The sequence below is a fragment of the Rhipicephalus microplus genome, chromosome 3 (assembly GCF_043290135.1).
Source record: "Rhipicephalus microplus isolate Deutch F79 chromosome 3, USDA_Rmic, whole genome shotgun sequence".
Taxonomy (NCBI): domain Eukaryota; kingdom Metazoa; phylum Arthropoda; class Arachnida; order Ixodida; family Ixodidae; genus Rhipicephalus; species Rhipicephalus microplus.
In genome coordinates this window covers 267975527-267991226 of record NC_134702.1, presented here as the reverse complement: position 1 = coordinate 267991226, position 15700 = coordinate 267975527, and the positions used below count along the sequence as shown (strand labels likewise).

Sequence of the window (15700 nt, the reverse complement as noted above, 5' to 3'; positions counted from 1 at the left end):
ATGAACGCTTCACCCTGTGCATGCGAGCAAGCCAAGAAGAAAGCTTTCCGGCAACAGAAATATAGGGGCGAACTACTGCACTAGAAAGGTGCACTCTGGTGAAATTCGTCTTTCTGGCGCACATTGAACCCGGCTTGTATGTGGCGCGTTTCCCGCAAGATTGTCTGCAAGAACACAGACGAAACAGCGAGGTTGCTACTCAACGCATTTTCTATTACAGGTCCACCTGAGGCATCGTTTCAGTTAAAGAGATCCGAACTGTGCTTTCTTTTTCTATTTTTTTATAGACAGCCTACATAACGACTTGTGTGACGTCACGTTTAAGCACCACTGCACATCAGCTTGTCAGTTCTTTTCCTCCAACAATAAGCAGCTGGCAGTTGACCACACTTCTATTCCCTCTCCTTTTCTTGTATTTTAAGCAATTCCTCTTTTTCTCGTATTTCGAGCAATGCCACCTGAATAATTTCAGACCTGCTGTTTCTGCCGCGGGCTCTGACATCACTTTGTTTAGACCGGTCTGTTTCGTTGAACAAGCGTTCCCAAGCTTGCTCTCATCACTCGACAGATGAGGATTTCCAAGCCTGACGAACGTTTTTGTGTCGTGCTGGTATGCTTGTAGGTGATTCGAGAAGACCGTATTTTTCTGTGTCAGTGAACTGCAGCGTGGATATGTAATGCACTTTGTGCAATGAATATTCACAATGTGTACGGCTGCGAATCCCAACGTTTGGGCCATGCTACATGGCGAATTGTCGCGGCAAATGGACCGAAGTTGCGAATGTTCTCGTTTCCTAAGTGCAAACGAGAAAGGAAATGGGAGCGTGTCGTTCATGAAGCTGATGTCGACATTCCTTTTCTTCGTGGCACGAAGGTGTGTGTGTTTGTACTACATATTTCTAAGTCGTTCCAATAGCCCCATCTCTACCATGTTCCGTTCTTGCTCTAAAATAAAGGTGTTATGTGTGCTTCTGACTTCTTGGCGTAAGCCCTGGCATCAAAATAATAAACGCGCGTGCCTGGCAGGACGTTTTCGAAACAGGCGTTTTTTCTTCAGGGTTGGTAAACATCTTGGTATTGGCGATTAGTGCTGCGAGCTTCTTGTATTACCTCTGTTCACTTAGTTAATAAAAATGGAAGGAATGATGTTGCACTACTTAGCGCATCAGTTTTGTGCATAGTATTTTCTTGCCGATGTTCCTACCACTTTATTGCGATATTACAATTTCGCGCCAGGCTCGCCAGTACCTTAGCCTAGAATGTTTCTTTGAAATTTATATGCGTATAGTGTTATGACCAACAGAGCAAGGACATGGCCTGCAAGAGACGCTCGTTGGCATACCATCCAAATGCGGTACGCGTCCTACAGGTACGCAAGTGGTGTCTGTGTCTGCTGCAGGGAAGGCGCATTGGTGTCGGACAGTGAGTGCATGCACGGACGAAAGCTATAAAAGGAGCGCATCGAGAATGCACCCAGGCTCTCTCTCTGGCCTTCACTTGGGCCTGTCGTGGCTGATGTAAAGGCGTGTCTCGACGCATGGTTTACTGAACACCTGTACATATGTAAATAAATTCGTGTGTTTTTATTGTCAACAGGCCTTGCAAGGGTGTCTCCTTCCCTGGCATCTGGGTGTCCACCTGTGCCCTGCTCCTCGGTCAATTAACTGGTGGCAGCGGTGGGATTCAGTGGTGATCTTTCCTGCTAGCGATGCTGGTGAGTGCTTGCTTTCCGTAGAGGTTCTACCAGGTGTTTTCGATAGATGGTAATGTGTATCCAAAGGGGTAGATTGGTCGCTGCTTCCTGAAGGCTAGTATTTAATAGAGGTACCTTCACAGCAGCATGAGCAACGCAAGTCTGCACGGTGTGACCATGGATTTGAACAGGTTAAGAAAACCGGATTTGGAGGTTAAGAAAACCGGATTTGGTACTTTTGTGAAAAAAGCTGGGGATTGATGTGGGGACGATTTGTAGGAAGCTACATTTGATACACGTGATCAAGGATTCTGGAGTGGATGAGGATAGGCTTTGTGATTGTTGGGAGCTCATACAGGACAGGTGTAAGGAAGCCTAAAAACGGGAGTGGTTTGCACTTGGGAGAGAAACTGCCAGGCATAAAGAGGAAGCTTCAGCTTATGAAAGGGAAATTGAACAATTGAGGCTTGACCTGGCGAAACGTTCCGATGGTTAGGGTACCGTAAATGTAGAAATTTAGCATAGACCAGGCCCGAGAAACTTAGAATGCACGGCTGAGCAAGCTGGTGAGTACAGCGTTTGACGCCTCTAGGAGGTGACAGGTGTCCCAAGCATGGCAGAACGCCAAGATGACTTGCTCGTAAAGAAAGATTTTTCTCGGCTTAGGACAGATGAGGTGTTTCCGGCTGAGCATGAATAGTGTGCAGACGCACTCGTTAAACCAGAAAGCGTACAGCTGGAGGTGCCATCCTCAGGAGATAGCGGCGTGGATAAGCAGGATTGCCATAATGAAACATTGAGTTTTGTACAATACAGCGATAAAGGTGCAGAAACTGACATAGGAGGCGATAAATTTCAAGAGCCTAGTTTCTTCAGTGGGAATCAAGCTGTTGGATTTTCAGTGGTGCCTCTAGTTGTAGAGTGCACTTCTTCGCAGATGTTAGATCATGAAGCGGAGAAGGCATTCACATACAGCTGGGGGACGGTCAGACACTCCCGTCTGTTTGGGACCACAGCGCAATCGTTCAGTTTGGATCACCTGATTTTAGGCTCAATGATAAAGCTTCCGTGAAGCTGTCCGGTGTTCTTGCACAAAGACAAATCTTTTGGTTTCAACGCCGTCTTTGCTGCATGAGAGAGGGAAATTCCGGAAAGCGTCCAGGTGGTGTAGCACAACTTTTCCGACACTCATCTAAAAGAATGCACTTGAAAGAGTGTTTTTGAGTAGGGTCGGTTGAGCTTGTTAAAACATTGATTTGGGACGCCATCACGTAAGTGCAAAGGTAAATAACGGGTCACCACCATAGTGTAGGCTTCTGTTGTGTAAAAACGTTAAAACAGGGAGCCTTGTAGGAGCTTACACCTGGTAAGTCTCTGGACGGCTGAGTGCTCTCAGTGTCAGTGTCCTGTTTGTGTGCACCCCCCCCCCCCCTCCTCCCGCTAATGTAAGACAAAAGCAAAGCCCAGCTATGCCTTCTGGTCCACGAAGAACAAGCCACTGCGGAGTGGGGCCTTTCTTCAGTGGTTCATGGCACCTTCAACCTGTGTACGACCAGGCAGCGGTAGCTGGGCTTCTACAGTTGTGGACAGTCCCATGCAGCATCCAAGTTAATGTAGGGCGACGTGATGTGAAAGTGTGCTGTATGGTGTGCGTCTATGTGTTGTGCTTGACCATCAGTGGGACGCCTGAAAAGACGCACAACGACCACTTCAGGGAGCAGTGCCACTGCAGTCCTTACGTGACCTCTCCGGGCGGTGGACGGGCTGTTATGACCGGCACAGCAAGGACATGGCCTGCGAAGAATGCTTATTGGCGTACTGTCCAAATGCGGTACGCCTCCTGCCCGAACGCAAGCTGTGTATGTGTCCGCTACAGGAAAGGCGCATTGGTGTCGGACAAGAAGCACGTGCACGGACCGAAGCTATAAAAGGAGCGCATTGAGAGTGCGCTGGGGCTCTCTCTCTGGCTTTCGCTTGGGCCTGTCATGTCTGGTGTAAGGGCATGTCTCAACGCCTAGTCTATTGAACACCTATAAATATGTAAATAAATTCTTGTGTTTTTGTCGCCAACAAGCTTCGCAAGGTTGTCTCCATCCCCGACACCTGGGTGTCCACCTGCGCCCCACTCCTCGGTCACATCAATAGACACTTACGGTAGAGCGCTTTCTTAAATAGTTTTCAGGTTGGTGCTACATGGCCTAATCTAGACCCAGTACTAACATTTTTCCCAGGCCCTAAGATATACGCAACTACGCTCCACTGTGAGAGGGGCCAGAGCAAAAGAGGAAACGTTGCTCCTTGTGTCGGTCGCAACAAAGTATTGTGAAAATAAAAATTTTGTTTTTGTTTTTTGTTGTAATGGTCATATTATCCTGATATTGTGCTGAATACATACTTGCGGCAGTAGCACACACTCTCCTCAATAACTGTGTGTCTATGAAGACGAATGTTCAAAAGAGTATAAATATAAAGCTGCAGAAACTTTGCAAATGAGTAGGAACAGTTCCTCTGCATGTTCTAGATTGCATGTGTGTTTGTGTAAATAAAGAAAGCATAAATAGAATTTACTTTATATATTTTGTCACTTTGTTGGGCCATCAAATTTTGCTCTTATATATCAACCATACGTTCGATAGCCACAATATTTTCTATTTTTTGTGAAAGAAATGGCTCACAGATAAATCTCCAAATGCTTTCAAGCATAATACATTGCTTAAACAAGCGCCTTTTTTGATGCAAAAGGCAGAATAGAACTGTTAAGCATGTAAAACTGGCCGCAAACACTTTCTCTAAACGGGAGACAATGGTGGCAATAGATTCACAGCCTCCTATACGCACGCTCGCTCAGACACAACGAGTGACGTAACGGCCGGCAGTGAACAAGCCTGAAAATATTTTTCTAGGTGGCGTTGGTTTTAAGATACGCACTAGGAACAACATGTTTACCAAGCACAGGCACAACTTGCCCAGGAACAAGTCACTTGAGAATTAGAATAGCTGGAAAATTGTAATGTCGCTTCCAGAGAAGAGCAATCGAACCAACCTTGACACGTGCAGAATCCTTGGCCATTGTTCCATCGGAGATGTGAGAGTGGTGCATGCACTCGTCTAGAAAGCGCAGAAGGCTCTCTTCCAGGGCATCTTCGTTGGAGCCTATGGGCAGAAGAGTTGCACTAAGCTTGTATACAACAATCTTACAGTTTTCATATTCTTCGATGCTCTCGTGCATAGAATTTTTAGACAAGTTTCATGAAAAAACCAAGCGGCAAAATTTTCTATTTTTAAAATCTTGCCAAAAGAACTAGGAAATGTGTGCCAAACAGACTGCCTGTAAGCAGGCTTGGATAGGCTGATTTTCAAAGTGCAACAGCTTCAACTGCCCAAAGAATAATATATACGGTACAAGGTATCGAGAAAAAAGGTAATATTATATATATGTATATATACGATACTTCCGCTATGTATTCTTTTTCAAGGGGTTAATAAATGCTTTTGCAATGGATCACTGAATGACATTAGTGTCACAGTTTATTGCCTCGTGAATAATCAAGTGGAAAAAAGTCATTTATCTATTTTATTATTGATACTGCAGTCTCAAGCAGAGACTATTGCAGGAGTTAAATATTTATACATATTATAAAAAAATGTTCAACCCCTTTTTAGGAATCGGTATAACACGAAAGTGAAACGTGTCCTCGCAGAGATAGTTAAGCATTCATTGTCCATTGTTTCACCACAAGGGCAAAGGCATGAATGCTGCAGTAACAAATTGCAATGTCACTCAAAGAACGGCAAGCAGCTCGAAACTTGCAGCACACACCTCAAGCAGAAAGCACACATAAAAGAAGCGTACACAGGATGAGCATGGACAAAAACTGTCACAGCTTAACACCTAAAACATGCTGCTCAACAGAAAGAAAAGACATACAAAACAAACACACTAGTATACATCTGAACGAGCGCAACCAATAGTCACAATTCTAACTTGAACGAGCGCAACCGATAGTCACAATTCTAACTTTTTTGTGTGTGAGCAGTGGGCTTCTTTCGTAAACGTGGCCGTGGCAGTGAGAAAGTGACATTCGTGCTCTCTTTTAACTCCTGTAACTTCAAAGCAAGCTTGCGGTGAAAGCAAAAGAGGTACAGAGCGCCCAAATCTCGACATAAAGGCGGGCGGGAGAGAGCTATCACACTAGATAACATATATACACAATTTTCCGTGACCGTAAACTGAACTTCTCCCACAGTTGCCCTCGTGTGCATGCAGACACTAGGGCGATGCACAGTAGACGACGCGAGGCGGTTGTTGAGCAGTGCTGCAGAAGGCGACGGCGAAAACAAGGTTTCTATAGAACTCGGCAAGTTGCAAAACTGAGCGATGTTGTACGGCGCCCCTGCTGTCAGCGACAAATGTGTCGCTGCTGTCGCATCGGAATTCCCTCACTGCATGCTCACTCCTGTAACTCCCGTAACCTTCATCGGCTGTGAATGTTGCAGCGCATCGCTATCCTTGGAGGCTGCTTTCTGCTTGAATAGTGTTGCACTTTACCGCGCCTTATTGTGCTCTGTATGTGTTGCGGGTCCATCTTGCCGACATGTTACCGTCATTACTCGAATCTAATGCGCACCTTTTTTCCTGTTAAGCGAGTTCATAAATCACACGCGCGTTAGAATCGAGTACGAAAAAAAATGAATACGGTCATTCTATTGCCATCGGCATTTCCAAAATGGCCGCCCCCTACGTGCATCGGCATGGCGCGTCGGCCATTTCTGCCTATGTGTTTCCCATGTGCGGCACTTCGTACGTGTGCTGAGGAGTTCGTCATCTTGTAGTGCATTAGCATCGACGGCATGAAAGGATTGACTGCAAAAACTCGAGTGCACCACGATGCCGCTTTTAAAAGGAAAGTCATCGCGTGTGCAAAAACGGATGGAAATCGGGCCGCATCGCGGTCGTTCGAAGTTCCTGAAACGTGCGCGCGGGACTGGCGGAAACAAAAGCAGAAGATTGTCGACAGCAAAGCTTCATGCAAATGCTTCAGTAGACCACAACAGGGTCGGTTTCCGCAAATTGAAGAGCTGCTCGGCGAGTATGTGCTTGAGCAGCGAGCACATCGCTGTAGACAAGCTTCCCCCGTACCTCATATTTAAATGGAATACGCTCCCGAAAGGAGTCGTTTTTTCGAGTGGTGTGATCGTGCGGGCCAGCGAGAAAAATGGGTGCGCGTTGCAATCGATGTCTTACTTTTTTTTTTTTCGTCCTGGAAATCGGGTGCGCGTTACAATCGAGGGCGCTGTAGAATCGAGTAAATACGGTACATCCCCCACTGTTGGTGTGGCTACAGGAAATCAGGGGCACTACGAAGTTTATTTTCACCCCGCATGACCCTGAGCACTGAGGGGCATGAGATCCCGTTATTCATTGTGCGGATAAGAAACTGTCTAATTATCACGTGTGTGTGGTATGCACTTTCGTAAGGAAGACATACTGAACACTTTCACTCACGTCATCAATAGTAAGAAGGCACAAAGCGCCAGAGAGAAGTTAGACCTTGTGGAAGGATGCGTTCCAAAGATAATTCCGAATTTGCCCACACGCACCTTTGAAAACCCGCGACAAAGAAGCGAAAGCTGCCCCTTAGTGGGCAGAGCAATGTTAGTGAGCAAGTAAAAGCAACTTGGAAGAAGTCACGACTTATTTAAATTATTTGAAAAATCATTAAATCAATGTTGTAAACATTTCTGCAATGTGTCAATAAACAATGTCTGTGTTAAGTGCACAAGTGTGCATTGATTCTAAAAAACATGCTCTAAATATTTTTTAGAGTTAGAGCTGCATTGACAAGGTATTATGCTTGAGACAATAAGTATATTGTCCAGTCTGTATGCATCATACTGTGCATGCAATATCTAAAAACTTGTTTCAGTGCATTCCACGTGCAAGTAAATGCAACTTTTCTTCCAGTACACATGCGAAGTTTATACCACTGTAACCGCAAGTAGACAGGCGCGATACAAAGTGAAGCTCCTTCAAAAAAGTGAAAGTAAATTATGTCACGGGATCGCACCACATAGCTATCATTGATTTTAGTCTAGAAAAACACAATCACAAGAGACAACACCTGGCATTGTGTGATTGTATTTTTCGCTTCTAAAATCACTTGCAAACAAACACCAAATAGCAACAAAGGGACGTACTTGCATGTTACCCTATCAAGCATCATTTATCGTGGGCAGTTAAGAGAGCCATAATTATATATACTGTCTTTGCCTTACACCACTAAAATTTACACAGTAGATTACGTTGCTGCAGGAGCACAACGAAAAATCATGATAATATACTGTTCTCAGAGCCCTTTCTGTATGGCCGCTCTGGCGTCTTGCCACGGCGACTATGCGCTTTTGTCTGCCAGCAGAAGCTCGTTGTGCCGCCAGCGCCACCAAATCGGAAGCTGTCCCGGCACCGTGTGATGAGTCGGCTGACGTGGGGAGTTTCACAACATACCTAGTTCTAAAATAGTTGGTAGAAAGATGGCCATAGCAAGACGGGGTATGGAAACGTCCATGATATTGTGGCGCCATCTTGATTTGAATGAGCAAACCAGCTACAGAAAATCATCTGTACGCACTTTGACCATGCCATGTCTAGCCATGTGGAGGCATGCGAGCACGACGATTTACACTGTGGCGCGAAACAACGACCTTAAGAACGCGCTCACACAATGCGAGCTCGTCGTGCTATCTTCCTACTGATGACAAAAATGCACCGAAGTGCCGAGCTCTGAGGATCGCCAGCGGTACATGGTGTATTGGGCGCGAGGCTCACCACAGGAGGATCAGGTGCTGCAATCGCGTTGACGTGCAGGGTTGGACCACGTGATCTCGCTTCGCTCTGGCGAAGGAAAGCTGGTAGTTAGATGCGTTGTTTTTAATTGCAACTTCACGTTTTCACTTTTGAACAGCATCGTTTTGCTCTCACTTTATGTGTGTGGACTTCTACAGACTACAGAATCCAGAAAGTTGTAGTAATAAGTACCGGTGGCGAGCCGCAGCTCGCTCTTACGCAATGCCACTGTCACAGCCGCTGGCAGTGCCACAGCCATCTCTCTCTCTTTCTATATTGTTGTGGTCGTTAATTCAAGCCCATGGAGTTCAGCTCACATGGTTCCTAGCTTATATGTTTTAGCAGAGTGACTTCTTGGGCGAGTTTGTTCATTTTTAAGGTAGCTTGTCCGTCTCTCGTGTTTATTTCGCGCCAAAAGCTACCGTAAGCTTATACATCTGTAGAATGGGCCCGTAGCCAGAGTCACTTTTTTTTCAATTTTGTTTTGATCTACATGCAGAAATACGGCCAGCATAGAAAACTGATTCGTATTCTGATAGCTACCTTGAAAATTCACACAAGTTATGAATGAAGCTGTAAAAAAACTGAGCACTGGCGTTTTTACAGAATCATGAAATTGCCGTTTAGATCATGGTACACAAGATGAACCTCGAAGCATGCTCATTCAAGGGCACAAAATAATACGGCTGGCGCAAAGTGCCCTTGCTATCGTAGTCGAGCCCGGTCGGGATTCCATTTTTTTCATCACGATTTACCTCTTTGTAGAAGCTGTGAAGCTGAGCCAATCATTCATATTTTCACCCACTTGTGGCTTGATGGAGATCGAATGTGCACTATATGACAGCCGTACAAAGTTATTGCAATATATATTAGGATCGTGTCACAAATAAACTTTTCCTCGTGTGAAATTTTACCTAATTACAACTCTGAATAAGGCATGCACGTGCCTGTGACTCTCGCCTTTACCCGCAATTATAACAGAAAGATTGCGGCTGCATTCAGCTGTAAGAACGTTGTCTTACTTCCTACTTGTGCTGTGCTTCGCAAGGCTATGTGTGCTAAACAAAAATGCAAACTTGTGCATGCTTGTCGTATCAACCATCGTTCGTCTTTAGATGCAAACCTACAATGAATGAAGAGCATGGTTGAGCGCATGTCTTTCAGCAAAAATAAGTTTCTTTGCCGCAAGCATGCATTAATACCCATTTGATGCTTCAATTTGACACGAAATGAGTCGTAACATTTTACAACAGCAGCGCGCTGGCCCACGTGGTTTTCATACATGCGGCCATAGCAAATCATGCCGCCAGTCAGACATTATAAGAAGCGTAAAACTTTTCTGCAGCAATTATTTAGCACTTCGTACAATCAGTGAAGAAGCTGCAGCAGAATTTTTATGATTTCGTTGAGTCAAGTACAAGAAAAATAAGATAAAAAATATGGCAGATCCAGCGTATGGTGGAAGCACGAATGATGAAGGTTCATATGTCACTTTAAAATCAGCAAAATGTTACGAGTGACATAAATTATGCCATACATGACTTCTACGTTGTGATTATCATATTTGTGCCCGTAATTCGTGTTTGTTGTCTAATCACACCATCATCATTAGCCTGACTACGTCTATTGCAGGACAAAGGCCTTTGCCATGTTCTGCCAGACAACTTCGTCCAGTGCTTGCTCCTGCCACTTTATACCCGCTAACTTCTCAATCTCATCAGCCTGCCTAACTTTCTGTCTCCCTCTAACACGCTTGCCTTCTCTGGGAATGCAGTCAAATACCCTTAATGACCAGCGGTTATCCTGCCTACGTGCTATATGCCCGGCCCATGTCCGTTTCCTCATCTTGATTTCAACTATAATATCCTTAACCTTCGTTTGTTCCCTAATCCACTCTGCTCTCTTCTTGTCTCTTGAAGTTACACCTATCATTTTTCTTTTCATCGCTCGCTGCGTCGTCCTCAATTTAAGCTGAACCCTCTTTGTAAGTCTCCATGTTTCTGCTCCATAGCTAAGTACCGGCAAGATGCAACTGTTATATACCTTCCTCTTGAGGAATAGTGGCAATCTACCAGTCAAGATTTGAGAGTGCTTGCCGAATGTTCTCCACCGCATTTTTATTCTTCTAGTAACTTCAATGCCCCCCCCCCCCTCCAAATTCTGCTTACGCCACTAGTGGTACGAGCGTAAACAAGACAAACACCTTGTGCTTTCTCACTTCTTCGATTGGACAGCCAAACTTGCCGCCCACATGTAGTAGAGCACATGTATATATAAAGAGCAATCTACCTCTGAAAACCACTTGTTGGGCTAGTTAGTGTGCATGATTGGTTTTGACATATATTAAACATTGCTTCACTTCACACACAGCACCTTTCTAATAACATACATCTAATACAGAGCTAGGTCTCTTTCTTTTTAATGCTTCACTTCACACACAGCACCTTTCTAATAACATACATCTAATACAGAGCTAGGTCTCTTTCTTTTTAATAGAAACTGAGAAAAAATAGTTTTTTGGTACTGGCAATATCGTTGGGCCTCCCCCAACAATTTGTTTGCCATTGAGCTATCTAAAACACCTAAAAATCAACATTGTGGTTAAAATCTACATGTGTAGTCAACTCACTATCATCGGTATTAGGAGTGAATTTGCATTTCACTGGGCTTGATTTAGCTCACAAAAAAGTCTGAATTGCAGCAAATGAACGATATAATTACAAAAAAAATTTTGGTTCTTAATTATAATAGTGTCTGGGGTTTTATGTGCCAGAACCATGATATAACTTCAGCCATCTGGTGTTTTTTAACGTGCGGTGACGTCGCATAGTACATGGGCTTTAACAGCCGAGGCCAGGGTCGTCATCTTTCCTGTGTTCAGCATATCCGTTGCACTAATATGTGTCACCTCGTCGTCGGCCACTAATCAGGTAAAGTGATGCAACCTCTTCATGACAGCGTCTCGAAGTGAAGCAGGACCTGATCAGAATCACGTGAAACTTACTTTAACATAACGCACGACAATGCGAATACAATAGGAGCAGGGACCAACCGCAGCTCTCAACTAGCGCTCTAAGCAACTAGGCAGAGATAAGCATTCGGCAGGCTGCACCAAAGGGGGGAGATCGAGCTGCCGTGGTGTCTGAGTCCGAGTGAGCCCGAAGCACAAGATGTATTTCAGGAATGAGCTCCACAATTTTTGCTGACCTATGGTGCAGGGTAACAATGCCTTTAGCAGTGTTATTTAGAGATCAGTTATTGATAACTGTGCATTGTTAGGTTATGTTAATCTGGTATATTAGTCATACAACTTTTAAAAAAGATGCCACGTTTTTTTACACTTGGTTGATCTGGTGTCATAGACTACGTACAGCCATTTTTTTTTTGCCAGCTGATGCACCATTTGTCATGTTTATTTGTTTCTTTAATTTTATATACAAGTACCTTACAGGCCCCTCGAGGAGCATTGAGTAAGGGAAGCATCACAAAAAGAAATTGAAAAGAATGCGATACATAGGTATGAAAAGTGCAACGGTAACGTGTTGCGAAACGGTGAAATAAATTGAATTACATGGCAAAATAATAAGAATAACACCAACTACTAACTAAAAGCACAATAATATGAAAACAGTACTCGGGAAAGGTAAAAATAACCCACAAACTATCAACTAACAGAGTAATACTAAGAATAGAATATTAAGAAAGTAATGAAAAATTAATACTAATTTTTTCAAAAAGAGAGGCACACAAGTTGTGTAAAAAATGTGCATCACTTGTGCATTATAAAAAGAAGAAAATAAAGCAGAAAGGAATTCGCAGCATGGAGCTTCGCACATACTTCGCACAACGAAAAAAAAAAAGAAAAGAAAAAAAATTCCGTGACACGATACGGCTCGATGTATAATGTGATGATTGTGAATATTTGTCCCGATGAATGCTGTAGGGTCAAGAGTTGTATAAATTTATCCTTATCTGCTTGCACAATAGTGTCATTTGAAAGCGAATTCCATAGGGGAATGGCTTGTGGTAAGGTGGAGAAATTAAATGCGTGAGTGTTTCCATAGATGGGATTGTAGCTTAGGTCGTTGTGAAGATGTCGTGATGTGCAGAACGCACATACCAATGGTTAGTCTGATGGCTTTTTTTGGTAAACATATCCATAGTGTAATGACAAGAGTGCCATGTCATGACGAGTACTTAGAGTTTGAAGGGAAAGGTTGAGTTTTATCTGCGTTACGCTTGACTGATAGTTGTAATCGCGGGAAATGAATCGACTACCGTATTTTTCCGCGTATAACCCACCCTTGCATATAATTCGCACCCCCACTTTCAGCTCACCGAGAAAGAAAAAAAAATCCTCGCGTATTGCCCGCACATTTGATATACAGGAAAGACTATACAAAAGCTACTGCTCAAGCAACATAGCACATATGTAGATAGAAAAAGCTTTATTTAGCAAGCAGAATACGCTGTCTGCAAGGCCAGTCACAATTCACTCACTGTCGCTGCTCTCGCTAGAGCTATCACTTGAGCCGCAGTCCTCACTATTATGCACAAGGTCATCTGCGATTCCATCCATGTTGTTTGTGATGCAGCATTTCTTGAAACTTTTTCGCACCATCTCACCTGAAATGGCCTTCCATGCCTCGACAATCCACTTGCAGAGTAGGGCAATATCAGGCCTTCAGACTCGTCTTGTCGGCGTCGAGTCGTAGCAGCCTTCGGCCATCCACTCGGCGTAATAGCGCTTGACATGCACTTTGAAAGGCTTGTTAAGCGACACATCTAGAGGCTGCAACATTGACCTCATTCCACCGGGTATAACAACTAAGTCGGTGGAATGAGGTCACCGACTTAGTTGGTGGAATGAGGTCACCGGGTATAACAACTAAAAGGCGGTCCTTCACTTCCTCAGTTGTGTGGCCACGGAACGAATCAAGAACGAGTATGGACCTCTTTCCGAGCATCGCACCGGGCCTCTTCTCCCATACCGTCTTGATCCAGTCTACGAACAAGTCACTGTTCATCCACGCGTTCTCGTGTGCGCCCACCACCACACCGGCAGGCAAATGAACTTTTGGTAGAGTTTTCCTTTTCAAGATGACGTACGATCGCAGTTGCGTGCCGTCTGCGAGGGCACAAAGCAAGACTGTGATGCTCAGTTTCGTGTTCCCACCGGGAAGCACGCTCACCGAACTGCAGCCCGTCTTCTCAATCGTTGTGTCCAACGGCATTTCAAAATAAACAGGAGTTTCATCAGCATTGCCGATTTGCGAGAAAATGTAATTGTGCTGCTTTCACAGGCCAATTACATATCTCTGGTACTTGAGCAGCTTCTCCTCATAAGAAGCCGGCAAGCGTTGACATATTCTAGTCCGCCGTCTGATTGAGAGCCCTTGCCGCTTCATAAAGCGGTGCAGCCATCCGCGGCTCGCACGGAACTCGTGAGGTAGGCCTAGCACCCTCGAAAGTCGCCGCGCTTCCACATGGGCCATCTCGGTCGATACGGCGTGACCCCTGCTTCTCACATCTTCGATGAACTTTACAAGCTCTGCCTCCAACTCAGGGTAGGCACCGGTCTTGGGGCCATGAAATGACCTACAGTCGCGGTGCGCGGCTTGTAGGCTCTCTTCTTTCTCCACAGTCGCACGCAGTACTCGTCCACATCGTGGCAAGGTTCATTTTGGCGTTGCATAAGTGGTTGCCAGACTGCGAGGGTCAGTGTTGCCAGACTGCCGCTAAATTTGCCTGCAAAATGTTTTTTTTTTTTGTTGTTGTGGCTTCTCTGTGAGAATTTGATGCCATCTGTGGTGCATTTCGCGAACGAGCGTCACTGGCCGTTTTGATTAATGGAATGAATCGCGCCTAGCAGTAGTCGATTTTGTAGCTCGATTTCGGACAGCTTCTAACAAGCGGACTAGGTATCCTTGATAAGGAGACCATATGGGAGACGTGAATTCAAGCTGCGGACGTACAAATGTTAGAAATGCGAGTTTGTGAATATCAGGTGGGCAGTTACGCAAGTTGCAGCAAATATGCCCGAGGGATTTGGAAGCGTGTGCGCATATGGTTATGATATTAAAGGTCCAGGAAAGGCTTGGTGTAAGATAAACCCCTAAATATTTCTACACTGATGCCTGATGCACTAAGTTTGTATTTATGTAATACAAAAAGCTATGATTTGAATTTTTACGTGAGAATGTCATTATTTTACATTTAGATGAGTTGAGTCTCATTTGCCAGGCATCACACCATTCGGTAACGAACTGAAGGTCATGCTGTAGAATGAGGTGATCATCAGGGCTCTCAATGGGTCGGTATATTATGCAATCATCGGCAAATACACGCATGCAGAATAAAATTTTACCAGGTAGATCATTAATGTAAATACGAAAAAGCAAGGGTCCTAGCATACTATTCTGTGGTACTCCGGAAGTGACATATGTAAGGGATGACGTATGATCATTTACGATTGTGAATTGCCGACGGTTTGTTAGAAAGTTTAGGATCCAAGAGAGTGTGAAGCTGTGTAATTTAGGAACTGATAATTTCGAAATTAAACGGCAATAAGCTACACGATCGAATGCTTTGGAGAAATCAAGAAATAGGCAATCTGTCTGAAGGTTATGATCTATGTTAAAATGTATGTCTGTAGTGAGTTCGAGCAACTGAGTTTCACATTAATAGCCCTTCCTTAAACCGTGCTGATTAGCAAAGAAAAAATTATTGCACTCCATATGAGTATATACATGCAAAGCAATGACATGTTCAAGCATTTTGCAACAAATGCTTGTCAAAGAAATCGCACGGTAGTTTTCTGGTGAAGTTTTACAAGCACTTTTGCATACTGGTACGACTTTTGCTATCTTTCAGTCTGAGGAAAGTTGACCTGATGATAGAGACTGGTGAAAAATACGACACAGAATTTTACTGGATATTGTGACGGTATTCTTTAAAATTTTGGAGTTGATGTTATCATGACCTGATGAACTCGACAGCTTAAGTTTGGTAATGAGACCTGCGATAACTTCTTCTGTTACCCCGATGGGTTCTATGTACTGATAATCTAGATCTGCGACTTGCGGAACGTTTGAACAGTCTTTTGTGGTGAATATGGATGAAAAGATTGTATTAGAGACATCTGCCCAGTCCTTGTCATTTAG

General features: G+C 44.3%; 1 protein-coding gene across 5 annotated transcripts in view; it reads right to left on the bottom strand.

The window, feature by feature from the left end:
* LOC119159354 (D-2-hydroxyglutarate dehydrogenase, mitochondrial) overlaps positions 1–15700 on the bottom strand; it is a 235526-nt gene that overhangs the window by 46827 nt on the left and 172999 nt on the right. For all 5 annotated transcript variants that reach the window (XM_075890999.1, XM_075890997.1, XM_075890996.1 and 2 more), the window contains one exon: positions 4737–4846. In XM_075890999.1, coding sequence (XP_075747114.1) covers positions 4737–4846 — 110 coding nt within the window. The remainder of the gene's footprint in view (positions 1–4736; positions 4847–15700) is intronic.